This window comes from Microcaecilia unicolor, chromosome 8 (genome assembly GCF_901765095.1).
Source record: "Microcaecilia unicolor chromosome 8, aMicUni1.1, whole genome shotgun sequence".
Taxonomy (NCBI): Eukaryota; Metazoa; Chordata; class Amphibia; order Gymnophiona; family Siphonopidae; genus Microcaecilia; species Microcaecilia unicolor.
Window position 1 is genome coordinate 6,236,934 of NC_044038.1, and position 16,228 is coordinate 6,253,161.

The 16,228-nt window shown below is 42.7% G+C and overlaps 1 protein-coding gene across 1 annotated transcript in view; it reads right to left on the reverse strand.

Moving 5' to 3' along the window:
- LOC115475844 (tektin-4-like) overlaps positions 1 to 16,228 on the reverse strand; it is a 44,207-nt gene that overhangs the window by 14,749 nt on the left and 13,230 nt on the right. The window contains 4 exon segments of the mRNA XM_030211882.1: positions 4,860 to 4,991; positions 4,993 to 5,036; positions 5,039 to 5,082; positions 11,904 to 12,047. Of these exon segments, the coding sequence (XP_030067742.1) occupies positions 4,860 to 4,991; positions 4,993 to 5,036; positions 5,039 to 5,082; positions 11,904 to 12,047 (364 nt within the window).

A 16,228-nucleotide genomic window follows, 5' to 3' on the forward strand; every position in this document is an offset into this window, starting at 1 on the left:
CAATTTTTTTTTCTTTTTTGGAGACGGAAACAAACAACAGTGGAGGGTGGCCAATGCAACACAAGTTTTTAAATAGAGTTCCAAAGGTGATTCGGGAAATTATAGACCAGTGAGCCTCACGTCGGTGCCGGGCAAAATCAGAGACTATTATAAAGAGCAAAATTACAGAGCATATTCATAAGTATGAATTAATGAGACAAAGGCAACATGGATTTAGTCCAGGGAAATCTTGCCTCACCATCCTACATTTCTTTGAAGGGGTGAACAAACATGTGGATAAAGGTGAGACAATTGATATTGTGTATCTGGATTTCCAAAAGGTATTTGACACATTACCTCATGAAAGACTCCTGGGGAAATTAGAAAGTCTTGGGATAGGAGGTAATGTCCTATTGTGGATTAAAAACTGGTTAAAATAGTGGTTCTCAAACTTGGTCCTGGAGGCACCCCAGCCAGTCAGGTTTTCAGGATATCCACAATGAATATTTATGAAAGCGATCTGCATGCACTGGCAAAACTGCATGCAAATCTCTCTCATGAATATTCATTGTGGAAATCCTGAAAACCTGACTGGCTGGGGAGCCTCCAGGACCAGATTTGGGAACCACTGGGTTAAAAGATAGAAAACAGAGAGTAGGGTTAACGGTCAGTATTCTCAGTGGAGGAGGGTAGTTAGTGGGGTTCCCCAGGGGTCCATGCTGGGACTGCTGCTTTTTAACATATTTATAAATGATATAGAGATGGGAACAACTAGTGTGGTAATTAAATTTGCTGATGACACAAAGTTATTCAAAATTGTTAAATACCTTCCTTCTTCTCCTCCCTAGTAGTTTAGTATCTCCCCTTCCCTACCCCCTTCATCAGCTGTCTAGCATATTCCCTCCTCCTCTCCCCAAGGTATCCAGCATCTCTCTGCTTCCCTTCCTCTGCCAAGGTGTCCAGTATCTTCCCCTCCCCTCAAGGTGTCCAGCATCTTTATCCTCCCCTTCCTCCCAAAGTGTCCAGCATATTCCCATCCCCTCAAGGTGTCCAGCATCTTTCTTCTTTTCTTCCTCTCAAAGTGTGCAGCATCTTTCTCCTTACCTTTTCCCTAAGCTGTTCAGAATCTCCTGTTCTTCCCTTCTCCCTGCCAACACTGTTGCCACTAACACCCTACCTCCATAGGTGCCAAGCCTGCACAGAAGAGGAAGGAAATACACCACAACAAAGGGTCTTTGAGCATCCCTGTGGGCACAAGGATGCTTAAATGTCCCCCCACTGACAGTGGCTCTAAAGGACTACTCTGCTCTGTCTTTGCCAGGGGTGCTGGTGCTATGCTGCTATGCCCTGAAGCCTGCTCCCCTAGGTGGATGCCTAATTCATCTTGATGCAGAGCTATTCCCAGTTGACCATTCTGTTGAAAATTTCCCTCCCAATTCACAAAGACTGGGTTCCTATCCACTTTGAAAATCAACCTATAAACTTCTTCCCATACACACCAAATGGAAGAAAACCTTTAGTCAACAAAACCCTTACCGCACATCAAAGCAACTACAAAGAACTCTTTCCCTGCCATGAAATATGCAGAAAGTTGCTATAGACACAAGGAAAGACATCAGAAAAGAAGAGGAGGAATAAATTAGGTTAAACATAGCTTAGTCCTGACAAACAGTGATATTTATACTCTCCAATTTAAAAGGTGTGAAAATAAAATCCTTTTAGAAATACCACTGCAGTTATCTAGCTCCTAAGAATAGCAGCCTCATTACCATCACATTTGTCTTGTTGGGCAGACCTCAGGGCCATGCGGGTCTTTATCTGCCGTCATATATTATGTTACCAGTTGCTAATAGTTGTCATGGGGCAGTGGTTGTCAACCCAGTACTCGAGGCACAGTCATCCAGCCCGGTTCTCAGGAAATCCATAACGAATACACATGTCATAGATTAGCATACCAAGGAGGCATCTGCATATTCACAGGGGATATCCTGAAAACCAGACTCCCTGGGCGTGTCCTAAGGACTGGGTTGAGAATCTCAGTCATTGAGAAATAAAGTCAATTTTTCACCCAAGGATCTGTATTTCTCAGCCTGTGGATTCACACAAAGATCTGCTTCCTTTCTCAATTACCTACTTTAATTTGGTTGTTGAACTTTTACTCTTTTTACCATATCCCTCTCGCTACAGAGAGAAAAAGGCTTTCCTGTAATTATTCAGCATCCCTGAATTCATGGTTTGGATGACCCATCATATGTAAACATTCAAGGTATCACCATGCTCTACAGACACATTATCCTAGTATGCAGCACAGCACAAACTATAAATCAAAACAGGCATACAATATTCAGTAAAGCCAAATAAGGGCATTGCTCTTCTCACGGAATTTATAAGTGGTTGCACTATGGGGTAAATAGAAGGAGAAATGGAAAATGCAACTCTGACAGTGTCAAGTGGGAGTTCCTTGGTAATTAATAGGTGGAATATTTGCCTGTGAAAGTGACAAGCCCCAGGAGGAGGAACCGTAGGTGAGAAAAAACAGGTTAGGGAAAAAGGAAGAGTTTATGCAGCAGTGAAGACGGGTGAGGAACTAGCAGAGATGGGTTTGCTACTTTTTAAAAGTACTTAAGTAAGAAGTTAAAGTACTGGCTTCAAAAGTAGTGAAATAAAAGTAGAAAGTCTTTTCCCCCAAAAATACTTAAGTAAAAGTAATAAAGTACAGCTCTTAAAACTACTTTTTTTTTACTACAAAGTAAAAAATATTCTAGCAAGTTGGACCAATCCTGTATTGTGAATATGTAGATATCAACTTGTGATCTGTCTAGATCTCTTAGGGTACAATGAAACAGAAACATAATAAGGAGACATTTAAACTATACATACAAATTTATGATTAGTCCAAATAATAGAGATGTAATAACACACCAAATCGTTTCTGCAACTATAAGCAATACTTCACAGCTGAACAAAGCATGTCCAAAAATATTTCAGACAGCAACACAACATCCCTCCACTGACAGATACTCTGACGCATCACAAAAACTTGCAAATATGCCACTCAGAAACTATACAACAAACGGAATCTATAGATAGCAGACCTAAACATTTTCATCTATTTGTGACTGAAACTGAAATGGAGCCGAAACACCTCCCAATGGTGCCATGAACCTCAGCAACATGCATCCAGCATTTCCCTCACCCCCTCCCAAGGTCTGGTATCACCTCCTTGTTTCCCTCCCCACCCCACCCCCCCGTCTGAAATCTCACTCTTGCTTCCTCTGATGACCCCCCATTGTCATGACCATCTTACTCTTGTTCTGCCCCCCCCCCCCCCCACACACACACAGTATGCCATTTTATTGGAGTAAGAAAATAGGGAGGCACCTTGTTCGTCTTTAATATTAGATAAACTGTTCTACACTGCATACCCTGTCTGCTGCCACTTTTCGATGGCCTCTATATCCAGAAGAAACTTGTGTCTTCCTGAAAAGCATTATCCTGCACCCTCTCAATATCATTAACAGGAATCTGACCCTTGATCCAGAAAGCTGAGGCTTCTAAAGCCACACTAGAGACAAAGCCAAAACCTAAAAAGTTAGGACAGCCAGCGCCTTCCTTACCCCACAGCCAGCACAGTCAGGACACACAGCGCTGAACAGCGGGCCTGCACCGGGCCGTAACTGAGAACCCTGGGCCTGCTGGGGACCCCACAGTGCTGCCTGAAGGAGAAGGACGTCGTCAAGCGACATCAATCAATTATTCACACCTTCTTTCCTTGTGGTAAGATCTGCGGGCGGCTGGGGCTGAACTGTGGGGACGGACTGGCTCACCTCAGCAGTCAGCAGTCGTGTTAGGGCAGGCAACACAGCACTACGATGACAATTCCAGCGCACTTTATCATGTCTGCTGAGGCACCGCGTGCAAATGGGAAGGCAGTACATGCGCATAGGCATGTTTTTTGAAACATCCATTTGGGGGAGCGACCGCTCCCCCTGACGGCAGGATGACTTACCACTCCTAGCAGGTGATGTGGACGTCAGATGCTGACTTGCATCTGATTGGGCCCGAACATCTGGTCCCAACTCAGCAGTTTTCGGGACTGGAATTTCATGCCCAATCAGGTGCAAGTGCCTGAAAGGGAGAAGCAGAAGTAAGGAAAAGTATTAAAAAAAAAAAACATACTTTCTTAACTTGTACTTCGTTACTAAGTACAAAAGTATAGCTTATTTGTAACTCGTTACAAGTAAAACGTTTTGGAAAAAAAAATGTAACTCGTTACAAGTAAAAGTACTGATAATTGTACTTAAGTACTGTAACGAACTACCACCCATCTCTGGAAACTAGTGTCCCAAACCAGTTTCCAACCAAAATTTAAACCCTGAGGCTTCAAAGCAAAGTATTTCCTACTAGTTCAAAGGACCCAGCTCTCCTCAATTGTAGTAAAAGAAAGCGGATTTAACCAGCGTTTCTGGCTGGTTAAATCACCTGTTTGGGCCTAACCGGCAATTTTCAGTAGCATTTAACCGGTTAGTGCTGCTGAAAATAACCAATTAGTGCTGAAATGAAAACTGGCTATTTGGGGGGGGGGGGGGGGGGGGGGGGGGAGCGTTCCGGGGGCGATGTCATCACTTGGCCAGATTAACTGCATAAATAGGACCACATAAAAGTCAGTCCTGTCTTAGTGCTAAATATCGTACTTAACCGTTTAGCTGTTAGCCGGCTCTGGAAACCCAGAAATTCAATGCCAGTGCCCGGCATGGCCCAGCACTGAATTTCTGGGTTTAACGCCCCGCAGGCGGTCAGCAAAACGCTGATTGCCTGCCAGCTGAATATTGAACCCTTGAGCTTTTGTGAATTGATGCTACTGACTTGAGGCCACTTACTTTCCTCAGATGGCTTTCCAGTTTTCTTTTCGCATCCTCCACCTCCTCACAGCGTTTAGCAAAGGCCTTATCGACAGCAGCGCACTGCAAACGCAAATCATCTGACGTGTCTTGAAGAATGTTATCTATCAAGGGTACGGAGATTAGTGGAGGCCAGTCGCTCTCGTTCTGCCCTTGAATGTTGTCATGGGTGAACTGGGCCCAGGTTTCTGGAGTAGAAGCACTGCAAGAACCAAGGTTAAGTGGTTTTACAACGCCAGAAAAGAGCCAAACAGAAATGTTAGCACAGAATTACCAATCTGAAGGTAGCTCTAACTAGACCTGGTAATATCAAAGCATTTCAGAACCTTCCCAGAAACCAACCAAAATGTAAATATTTATCATTGTAGGTGAAGAATATTACATGAGATACTCAACAAGCTAGAAGTTAACACTATCAATCTGACACTTCATCTTGACAATGACCCAATATCAACCTCCTGTGGTATTCTTAATTCTACTAACCTAATTTCAAGAATTCTAATAGATCTGAGCGTACTCTCCATTCACAAATTCAGAAACTTATGTAGCATGTACTTTACTGTTATTAGCACTAATGGATGTAACAAGCAGTAATAGGGATTTCAGTTTAGAAAGATGCATTTGGCTGGACTCATTGCTAACCAGATACTAGAAAATTCCCTATGTCCAGATTATTATTGCTGTAACCACTGCTGCTGGTGAATTTCTTCAGAAAGGTGGTAATTAATCCTTATAAGTCAGTCAAATAGATTTCCATAAAAGTAATGAAGAAACTCACCTTAAAATGTAAATTCTGTTTGTCATTCATTGCATCATGGGCTCTATTTACTCAAGCTGTGATCGTGTTTAATACGGCTGTTAATTGTGGTATCATATTAATTGTTAACGTGCGTTTTAACTGCCGCATTAAACAGTGAACCCAGAAAATACTACATAGAAATAGGAAATAAGCAAGGATGTGCCTTACAGTTAGGGAGAGAGGTCATTACCACACATTAATAGTCAACACCATAAAATCAGCACAATCATACCGAAACCTCCACTACCCAAGCATCAAAGGACTCATATACAAATCCACTTATGCATCTAGCTTTTCCTACTTAAGTGCCCAACTATTGAACACACTACCAAAATTAGTAAAAACTACGCTCGACCACCCAAATTTCCGGAAAGTAGTAAAGACAGACCTGTTCAGAAAAGCATACCTCACCGACCCAACATAAAAAAACCTGGATACCTGCAACACAACGTAACCAAAGACCGTAATGGACATGTCCTAACTCTTCCTCTCCAAGTTCCTCCAATTGTATTTACCATACATGTAACCCATTCTATCACAATTTCACCTTGTATTGTTCATACCTGTATTTGTTCAAACCGGAACTGGTTAACACCGTTACGGTACTATGTAAGCCACATTGAGCCTGGCAAAAAGGTGGGAAAATGTGGGATACAAATGTAACAAATAAATAAACCACAGCAGAAACTTGTGCTACTACAATATTGGAAGGTGTCACAAACTATCAGACCCCTCCAGTCGTATCTACCTACGACATCAACTGAGATTATAGCAACAAAATATATAACATTCAAGTTTAAAGAGTGGACAGAATTAGTAGGCAAACTTCTCTTATGGATACACGTTTTAGCTTTTTTTTCTTTTTAGTACCCTCACTCTGGAGCTCGTTACCTAGGGACTTGCACATAGAGCCCCCTCATACCCCAAATTCTGGACAGCACTGGAAACATATTTTAATGTTGCCTGTCCCCTACAGCACGCTGAGGCCCTGACTGCGGGTTTCTTTTTAAAACATGATTGGCATTCCAGTTTTCCCTTCTTGTATGTTTTATTATTATTATACTACTTAAAACGAGTACGTGGCCTCACTCCTTACATTGAGAAGGCAAATCTTATCCCAGTTGCACATGCCTTGGTAACATCAAAACTGGATTACTGTAATGCATTTTACATTGGTCTGACTACAAAGGGCCTGCACCAGCTCCAATTGATTCAGAATGCTGAAGCAAGACTCATAGAAGGTTGCAAGTGACGTGACCACATAACACCATTTTTGCAAAAACTTCATTAGCTGCCAGTATAATACAGGGCTAAATTTAAAACTCTATGTCTGATCTTCAAGACCCTTAAAGGAAATGGCCCCGAGTACCTGAAGAACAGGATGATCCTCTACACAACACCAAGAACACTAAGGTCCTCTCAAGGACTATCACTTACCACACCCTCTCCAAAAGACATTACATGATGTGATACCCGCAAGCAAGCCTTCTCCGGAGTAGCCCCCCCACACTCTGAAATGCACTGCCTGAAAGGCTACACTTAACACAAGACTACCTCTACTTCAGGAAGCAGGTGAAAGCTTGGCTCTTCAACAAGCCTTTTTACGGAAGAAGTAACTAAACTTGTTAGTCTCACTCACACACAAGGATTGACTCGGGCTGCACATACTGCAGCGGGACATGTTTATCCACTCCTACCCTAGCTGAGATAACATTTAATCACCTCTCTGACCTCATGTTAAACTTTCTTTAATTTTTAACTCCTCTTACCGATCTATATGGTTCATCTTTGCTTATACCCTACCCTGTCTATTAAAATGTTTTATTATGTATTGTATTGACATTGTAAGTAGTAGACTGTACTATACTTTGTATTGCTATTTGAATATTTTTACTGCTGTAATGGTCTATTGCTTATTTTTGATTTATTCTTACTGTACACCGCCTTGAATGAATTCCTTCAAAAAGGCGGTAAATAAATCCTAATAAATACAATTATTATTATGCTGGGTTCAGGGCTGAAACTGAGAACGGGGACCAAAAGTGGCCTCCTTCAGCTTGAGACAGGCTTGAGGTCTCCTTAGGCAATGGAGGACAAGCTCAATGGTGGTTGGGGAGGGGTGGGGGAAGGGTAAAGATGACTAGGGAAAGCAATGGCAAACCACTAGACTAACAGTCTGCCAAGAAACTGTCATGCCAGAGCAGCCCCCGTAAGTCCACCACTTGGTACTTCCATATCGGGCTAGATTCTATACATGGTGCCTGAAAGTTCCATGCGGAAAAAAAACATAGGCGTATTTTCTAAAGCACGCCTATATTTTATAGAACAGGCTTAAATTTCTGCACAGTATATAGAATACGGCAGGCGCCTCTACGCGTGACCAAATTTAGTCGCGGACACTTAAGCCACGTTTTACTTGGCGTAAATCCTGATGCCTAAATTAGATGCACAGCAGGTGCATTCTATAACAACGCGCGTAGATTTTAGAAATGCCCTGCCCATGGCCACGCCCCCATTACCAACTATGTGACTTAGAATTTAAGCGCACCACGTTACAGAATACACTTAGCGAGTTGTGCGAATAAATCTTAATCCGTGCCAATTAGTGCTGATAATTACTTGTTAACATCCAATTGACAGCGCTGATTAGCTAGTTAACCAATTAATTTAGGCGCATTGTTATAGGATGTGCTTTGATTTCTGCGCAGAAAGTAAGGCACCATATAAATATATATAGAATCACGGGGATGGCAACCACCTTTTTACCTGTTTCAGTAGTTTCTCTAAATCCCTCTGTTTAGCTCAATCATTGTTTTCTGCCACAAATGTTTCTGAGTATTCAAAAAGAAACAGGAATCTGTGATACTAGTTTGCCATCTACTGAGTCTCCAGAGAAACTGCACTTTTCTCCACATTAAGTGGCTGAAAACTCAGACACAGTAGCCCAGAAATCAAATGAAAACCAGCATGCAAATTGTACTGAAAATCAGGGCCAGTTTTAGACATGGTTGGGTCCAGGACGAAATTTGGAGGGGCCTCTGATCCCCCCTCCTGTATTGCTACTACACGGTCCGGGCATCTCTTCCCCTTCTCCCACCATAGTCCGTCTCCCTCTAGTCCCCTTATCTTGCGGGCTTCTTTAAAATTTTTATTTCCCTTCTCAGAGGGACCCCAGCATGGCAGCCATCCTCACAAGCTGCCTCCAGCTGACCCGTAGCTCTCCCATCTCTGCCCCTGCAGCAATCTGCCCATGCAGAAACAGGAAATTGCAGCAGAGGGGGGCGGAACGTGGCAGAAAGGGAAAGCTTCGGGACAACCAGAGGCAGCTTGTGAGAATGGCTGCCGCGCCGGGGCCCCTCTGAGAAGGGAAATACATTCTTAAAGAAGATCGGGAAGGAAGGAGGAGACGGATTGTGGTGGGGAGAAGGGGAAGAGATGCCTGGACCCACACACTACCGAGAAAGTGGGACGGATCCAGATTTCTACATAGAAACTACATGCCAGCAGAATATCACATTTTAGTCACATAAGCAAAACACAGACCCTCAGCATATATGGAACATTGTAATAAAGATATGAAGAGAGTGAGACAGGATAAATGAGAGGGTCAGACAAAGGAGGTGAGAGGAGGGAGATGGAAAGCTGATAGGTAGGTAGAAAGTGGAAAAAGGGGGATTGAGGACTAGTTTATACTTTATTTAGACTTACAAGACTGCTCTAGTGCCATGGCAGAGCGGTTTACAAAACTACAATCTTGAGAAATCAAGAAAGGAACGCCAGTTTCGATAGTAAAGATAATCATTCATACAAAGATCAGGGCAAAGGGACAGGCAAAGAGACACATTAAAATTGAATCTTGTCAGTCTGGGTTCTCGAAAGCCTGCTTGAAGAAAAAGGCTTTCAGCTTTGCTTTAAAGGATTTCTGAGATAATTCATTACGTAGAGAAAGTGGGAGAAAATTCCAAGTAAAAGGGGAAAGGAAGAAAAAAGCCCTATGTCTGGTAGATTTCTAATGAACAGATTTTAGGATGAGAACGAGAATGGTAAAACATCTAAGTTAACTGTCGGAGGCATTCCCAACATTTTTGGGACGGCTGCTACTGCACATTAACTGCATATCAGATAACAAGCGGCATACACCTTGAAGTGGCCGATAATAATAGAGATAGGAAGGCAAAAAAATTAAATTGCAAACCCCAAGAAGTCAGACTCTGCATGCACAGCAACACTGAAGAAAAAGAAACTGAAATGCATTTCCATTTGTACTGAGCAAAACAAAGGCATCAGAGATGCACATTTCTCAAAGTTGGAGAAGGGAGTGGGAAACAGACGATGGCATTTCACAATGACCCATGGAAAACAAAAGAATAAAAACGAGTCTCTATTGGTGTGGATTAAAGACGACATGACACCGTGTTTCACGTGCCTGCCTCAGGAGTCTCTTGATGCAAGAATGGTATAAACGTTTGGTGCTGAAGATGCTGACTGCTTGGATTATCCAGGAAGGCCTTGCTGAGTTTAAAGGAGTTCTGGATAGATTCCTGAAGGAAAGTCCATTGATCGTTATTAAATTTGGGGTTTTTGCCAGGTTCTTGGGGCCTGGATTGGCCGCTGTCGGAGACGGAGTGCTGGACTTGATGGAGCTTTGGTCTTTTCCCAGCGTGGCGGTGCTTATTCTCCGTCGAAACACATTGCATCACCAGTACCAAACATTTATACCATACTTACATCAAGAGACCCTAAGGCAGGCACATTTAGATGAAACAAAGGTGCTGTGTCCAGTCTTTAATACACACCAGAAAAGACTGTCGTTTCTATTCTTTTGTGTTCCATGGTTCATCTGTGAAGTGCCATCATCTGTTTCCCACTCTCTTTTCCTGTGAGATTCTGGTGTTCTCCACTTTTGTGGGCTCTGCTGTCTCAAAGCTAACATTTTTTCTACCATTGTTATCTGGAAGTTTTATTTTTTCCAATCATGTTGGTCCCAGTTTCTTTTCTGCTTTCCTCTCTCTCTCTATTCTCCTAACTCTCATTCCAGGGTCTGCTGTCCATTTACCATTTTTCCTCTCTCCTCCTGTATTCTTCCATTCCACTCCGCACCTGTTCCCGACATTGACCTTTTCAACTTTTTCCTCCATTTCGTTCTATTCTACCTAGCTATTCACTCAAAATTCACCCCCCTTCTCACTGCTAGTCTTCAAAATTTCTCTTTCACTTTTCACCTATCAGCTTTCTACCTCCTCTTCTAGCCCATGTCCTTACTCTCACCTTCTGTCTAGCCCTCCTATTTCCACGGTTTCACTCTTTTCCCAGTCTGTTATTACTTTTTGTCACCTTCTTCCTATTACCACATTTCTACCTTCTGAACCCCAGCCCTCATCTACTTTCCTCTGTCTCTTACTCCTCACTACTCACTACTCACAACTCTCTTCCTGCTGGTAATCCCCTATAGGCACTTCTACTGTCTCTTATCCTCACCAAGTCTCTGACCAGCCCCTTTTACCTCCTCCCCAACCTTATCTCCAGCTTCTTCTCATTCATCTCCTTGCCAAATTCACCCCACCATGGCTTCTTCCTCATGGTTCTACCTCGACTAGGCTAGCATCTTCCCTCGCTTTCTTTTTTTTCCCCTCCTAGTCTAGCATCTCACATTTCCCTCTTCCACCTTCTCCAGCATTTCCCCCATCTCTATTCCCCTCCAGCCCATATCCCCATCTCCTCTGCCTTCCCCTCTACCTCCATGATCCAGCATCTCCCCTCTCTTCTCCTCTCAGTCTAGACTCTCCCAGATCACTCTCTTCCCCCATAGTCTAGTGCCCCCCTTCCTGTAATCCAGAATCTTCCTGTTCATTCTCCCTATGGTCCAGCATCTCCTCTCTCTTCTTCTTATGCCTCCCTCCCCTCTGGAATACAGAATCTCCCCACTCCCTTTTTTTCAGCATAAGCCGGCACCCCCTTCCCACCAGAGGTTCAATATCTTCCCACTCCCCTTTTTAAATATAATCCAGCATATCCCCTCCCACTCACAGTCCAGTATCTCTCTGTTCCCGTTTTCATCCATAGTCCAGTATCTTCCACCCTCTCTTCTCCTTCACCTCTTCCCCAGCCCTCTAGCATCTCCCACTTTATTTCCCCCATAATCCAACAACCCTGACTCTCCAATTACTGCCCTGCTTATAACTTCTAAAAAGAAAGATTTTCTTGCTTTTAAAAGGGAACCTTACAAGTCTGCAAATCTTGAGGAGTTGTGATGGAACTGGATGTCAGTGCTCTGATTGTTGTATCTGCCGCATTTGTCATCAATTTCATAGGCTTCATGTTTATCGGACCAGTCCATCTCCAGTGTCTGCTTGATGTCTCTGTTTGCTCTGAAAAAAAACCCAAAGAACAAGTGAATAACCTGCACAACTTTTTTTTTCTCTTCCTATATATCTCCATTACACAAGGAGGGTACGTTTGCAACAGACTTCCAAATTTGTGCATAAAATTAGACCAATTTTCAAAGAGAAAGTACTTTCCCTTTGAAAATGATCCTACTGAAAAAATACATCCCCATAGTTGCACCTGCTGTATAGTAAACACACAACTTTGAGGAAATTTATGTGCATACTTATGAAATCCAAAATATCCTGATTTAGCCCTAGATATTCACCAGGCCATGTCCAGGCAGCGGCATTAAATATCCAGGGCTAAATAAATTTAAGGAAGCCAATGGGGCTTATGCAGGTCCCTGCTGAATATCAGTCGGGGCTCACACAAGGTGCTCTCTGTTTCTCTGAATCCCCCTTCGTCCAACCCTGCACCCTGCACATATTTAAAGACCGACTGAGACCCAGATGCAGAAAACTTAGCAAGCTAGCAATGTGCTTTTTATACTGGTTCTAGCCGGTTTAGCGAACATGGAGGGTTTTCCTGTCACGGTAGCAGCTAACAAAAATTGCATGCAAAGTTATTTTAATGAGCTAATTAATATTCGAGTGCTGCATAGCTGTTTTCCTAGCAATGCACAGAAAGGATCGCCTACCTTTATGATGAAATTTTTATAGGTGGTCAGGAGCTGCCGGTACTGCTGTTCCTTCCCATTACTGCTGAAATAGCAGCATCTGGATAGCTGAGGAGAGCTGCAGCATCTCTAGAGGTCATCCCCCCCCCCCCCCCCCCCCCGCTCACCAAGCACGCAGGCAGGCAGTCCTTCACTCTCTCCGCCTCACTCTCCCTTGCTTCCCTCTCTGCTTGTACTGCTGCTGAGGGTTTGGTAGTGATAAAAACAAAAAAAAAAAAGCTACACACTTTTGCGTGTATGCGTGTATGAAAGACGTCTGTAGAATGTGCACAGCAGCCACGCTTAGCGACTAGCTGTTCTGCGAATGCTCAAATGACCGAGTGGCTTCCCCCTGCCGAGCTGCTCCCTGTTTTTGCAAGCATCCCTCACTATTTCCAACTTGGTAATTTTTACCGAGTTGGAAATAGCAATCAGTGCTTTACTGGGACTTTGATGCATCTGTCCCTGAGGCCCCCTTGCCCACCCTCTGCCCCTGTAGGCCCGGGTCTACTAGTAAATATCTGGTGGTCCAGCGGGGTGGGAGTAATGTAAAATGGCTGCCACAATCTCTAGAAGCAGGCCTCGTGGAACTTGCTGATAACTGAATCTAAAGGCCAGATTAGATGTGCCAACATCTCAAGCAATCCACTTAGATACGGGGCCTCAGTTCATTATTAATTTCCTCTAAAAAACATAATTTCTTATATGAACTGTAATGACTGCAATTCCAGCGACTACTGCACTTTTCACATTTTCTAAATCACTTCCACTTTTTCACTTAATTTTAGAATGAATTACATTGGTCTAGACGACTTTATTATTATTACTCTTCTAGTTCAGGTACAGGACTGTGTAACAGAGCCAAGTAAAAATGAAAGGTACTTAAAGTAGCACCATTAGCAATTATGATTCATAATTTAGTTGCCAGCTTAAATCATTGAGCTCCCATTTCCATTCTGAATTGTATTACATGCCTGAAAATGATTTTACTGTTTTAAGTTATTGAAACCTCTTCCTTCTGACTTCCTTTCATCACTAAGTTGGATGTTGCTGTGCTCATCCTTTTCAGAGCTCCCTGCTGGCATCACATTGGCACACCTAGTACTGAAATACAGAATCAGTACTTTTAATTAATTTATGGAATAAAATATATGAGAACAAGGAGAATGGTTTTAAATGCTTATAAAAATCTTTTCCTTCCTTTCCCATCCAGGAAGAGGTCTGGAGAGACGATCCTTCAATGCTCCTTATGGCCAACAGAGGCTGTCATAATAGCGGTAGCCGCCTTTCCTTCAGCTCCAGGATCTGTCATGTCTGCGGCGCACTTGATCCCAGGGATGTGTGTATTGTGCTGTGCAGTACTAAGATGTGAAGCATAGGGCCAAAGGAATGTAAAAAAAAATGCATGAATGTAAGAAATAAAATGCACTAATAAAACAGTAGAGAAATTGAAGACTAAGATCAAAGACAATGCCGCTATCCTTCGCACAGTCAGGTTTATATTTTGAACGATCTACTTAGACCTATTACTTTTGTCTTCCTTCTAACATTCTCTAGAATAATACAGAAAGTAGGAAAGTTCACAGATGGGGAGAACTGATGGGCTATTGCTTTCAAGAGGAAGCACAGCAATCCCCTAATTCTAATAAAAGTCGCCAAAAGCTGTGCGCAGAAATGTGAGCGTGCACCCAATTTGCGCAATTTAATTGAATAACGAGCTATTAGTGTCAATATTTGGATTTTTAACAAGTGTTTATTGGCACTAGTTAGATTTAATTGGAATTTAGGTGCGAGTAAAAAAAAAAAAAAAAGGGGGGTGCGGAAATGGGAGGGTCATGGGTGGAATGGGGGCGTCCCTAGCATTTACGTGATTACAGACTACAGGGGTTATGCGCCCAATTTAGGCGCGTACATTTGCACCAAGTTTCAGTTGGTGCAAATGGCCGCGTCTAAAGTCAGGTGCGAGTCCCAGGTGTTAAGTGCTATAAACAGTAGCTAACTTTAAGCGCGGCTTATAGAACAGCACTTACCCCCCAAATTCTCCACCAACATGATTATCACTAGAGCCAGTATAGTCTTCATTTTACAAAATGTGAACTCTTCTGACATAGCTCAGCCACTCACTTGAACATACTTTTCCAAGCCTTCTTCATCAGATATAACTGCAAATTAGGGAATGAAAAAGAGAAAACTAGATGATGTGCCAAATCGAAAAGAATCTCTGATATCCAAGGTCTGGAAGGAGAAGGGACGTAACAAGGGAAGGCTCACTGACGCTATCAAGTAGCATTTTGTCAAGTTTTGTACCATGATCTCCATCTTCTAAATTTCCTTAAGCTGGCTGGCATGCTCCTTGGGGACTTATTTAGGAAATATTTAACTGAAGTTTATTTATTTATATTAATTAATTTATTACATTTGTATCCCGCGTTTTCCCACTCAAAGCAGGTTCAATGCGGCTTACATAGTAACAGGGGTTACAGAGTATTGATAAAGAAGGAAATATAGTCTAAGTATAGCAAAATAATAAAGGAGATCAGTAGTTAGAGATGGGTATAAGGGTGGAGGGAGTAGAAGAGTTATAAGTAAAGGGTAGGTGAGCACGGAAAGAGGAGGAGTGGAGGCGGGAGGGGGGATGAGTATGGGGAGGGGTAGTGGAGGTGGGAGGGAGAAGGACACTGGATAATTATAGGGAAATTTGTAGGGCGATGTAGTTTGGATCAATGTCGTTGTCTCATGGATATATATAGGGTAGATGGGTTCATAAGATTAGTTTGGGTCATTTGGGTAGGCTTGCTTGAACAGATGGGTTTTCAGTGATTTCCGAAAGGGCAGATGGTCACTGAGTGATCGGATTGGTCTGGGGAGGGCATTCCAGAGTTGGCTGCCTAAGAAGGAGAAGTTGGATCCAAAATAGGTTTTGTACTTGAGTCCTTTGCAATTGGGGTAATGTAGGTTGAGGTAAGTTCTTCATTTACCCCTGAAACTATACCTCCTTGGAATAAAATGTACTTAATGCCGACTATGCCTAAAGAACCAAGGAATGGTGGACCAGAGGCTGTTCAAGTTAAAGAAGGCGGTTTAGAATTGAACAACTTGTCAGCTTTACTAGAGGCATCGATATCGGATGTAGCAGAGAAAATTACTTTGATTATATCTTTTGTATTTGAACAAGATCTTAATAATGTGATGGAATTTTACTTTTGGATTGCGAAGACTGTTTCATGGTCACAAAAAGTTTGGATGTATCCTGATGTCACCAAATCTCAAGACATGAGGAAAGCGTTTTCTTGCCAAGAGACTAAAGATATAGGAGCATCCTTTCTATTATCTTACCCATGCAAGTGTTTAATTAAATATGGTGGGACTCGTTGTGTTTTTTTTGTCCAGAACAACTGCGGTCCCTTTTAGATGGGAAGTGAGCTCCAGGCCAAAACATCCAGATCCAAGTTGGACAATGAAGAAGATACAGGGTTTATTAGTCCTTGTTAAACCATTACCTTTCTT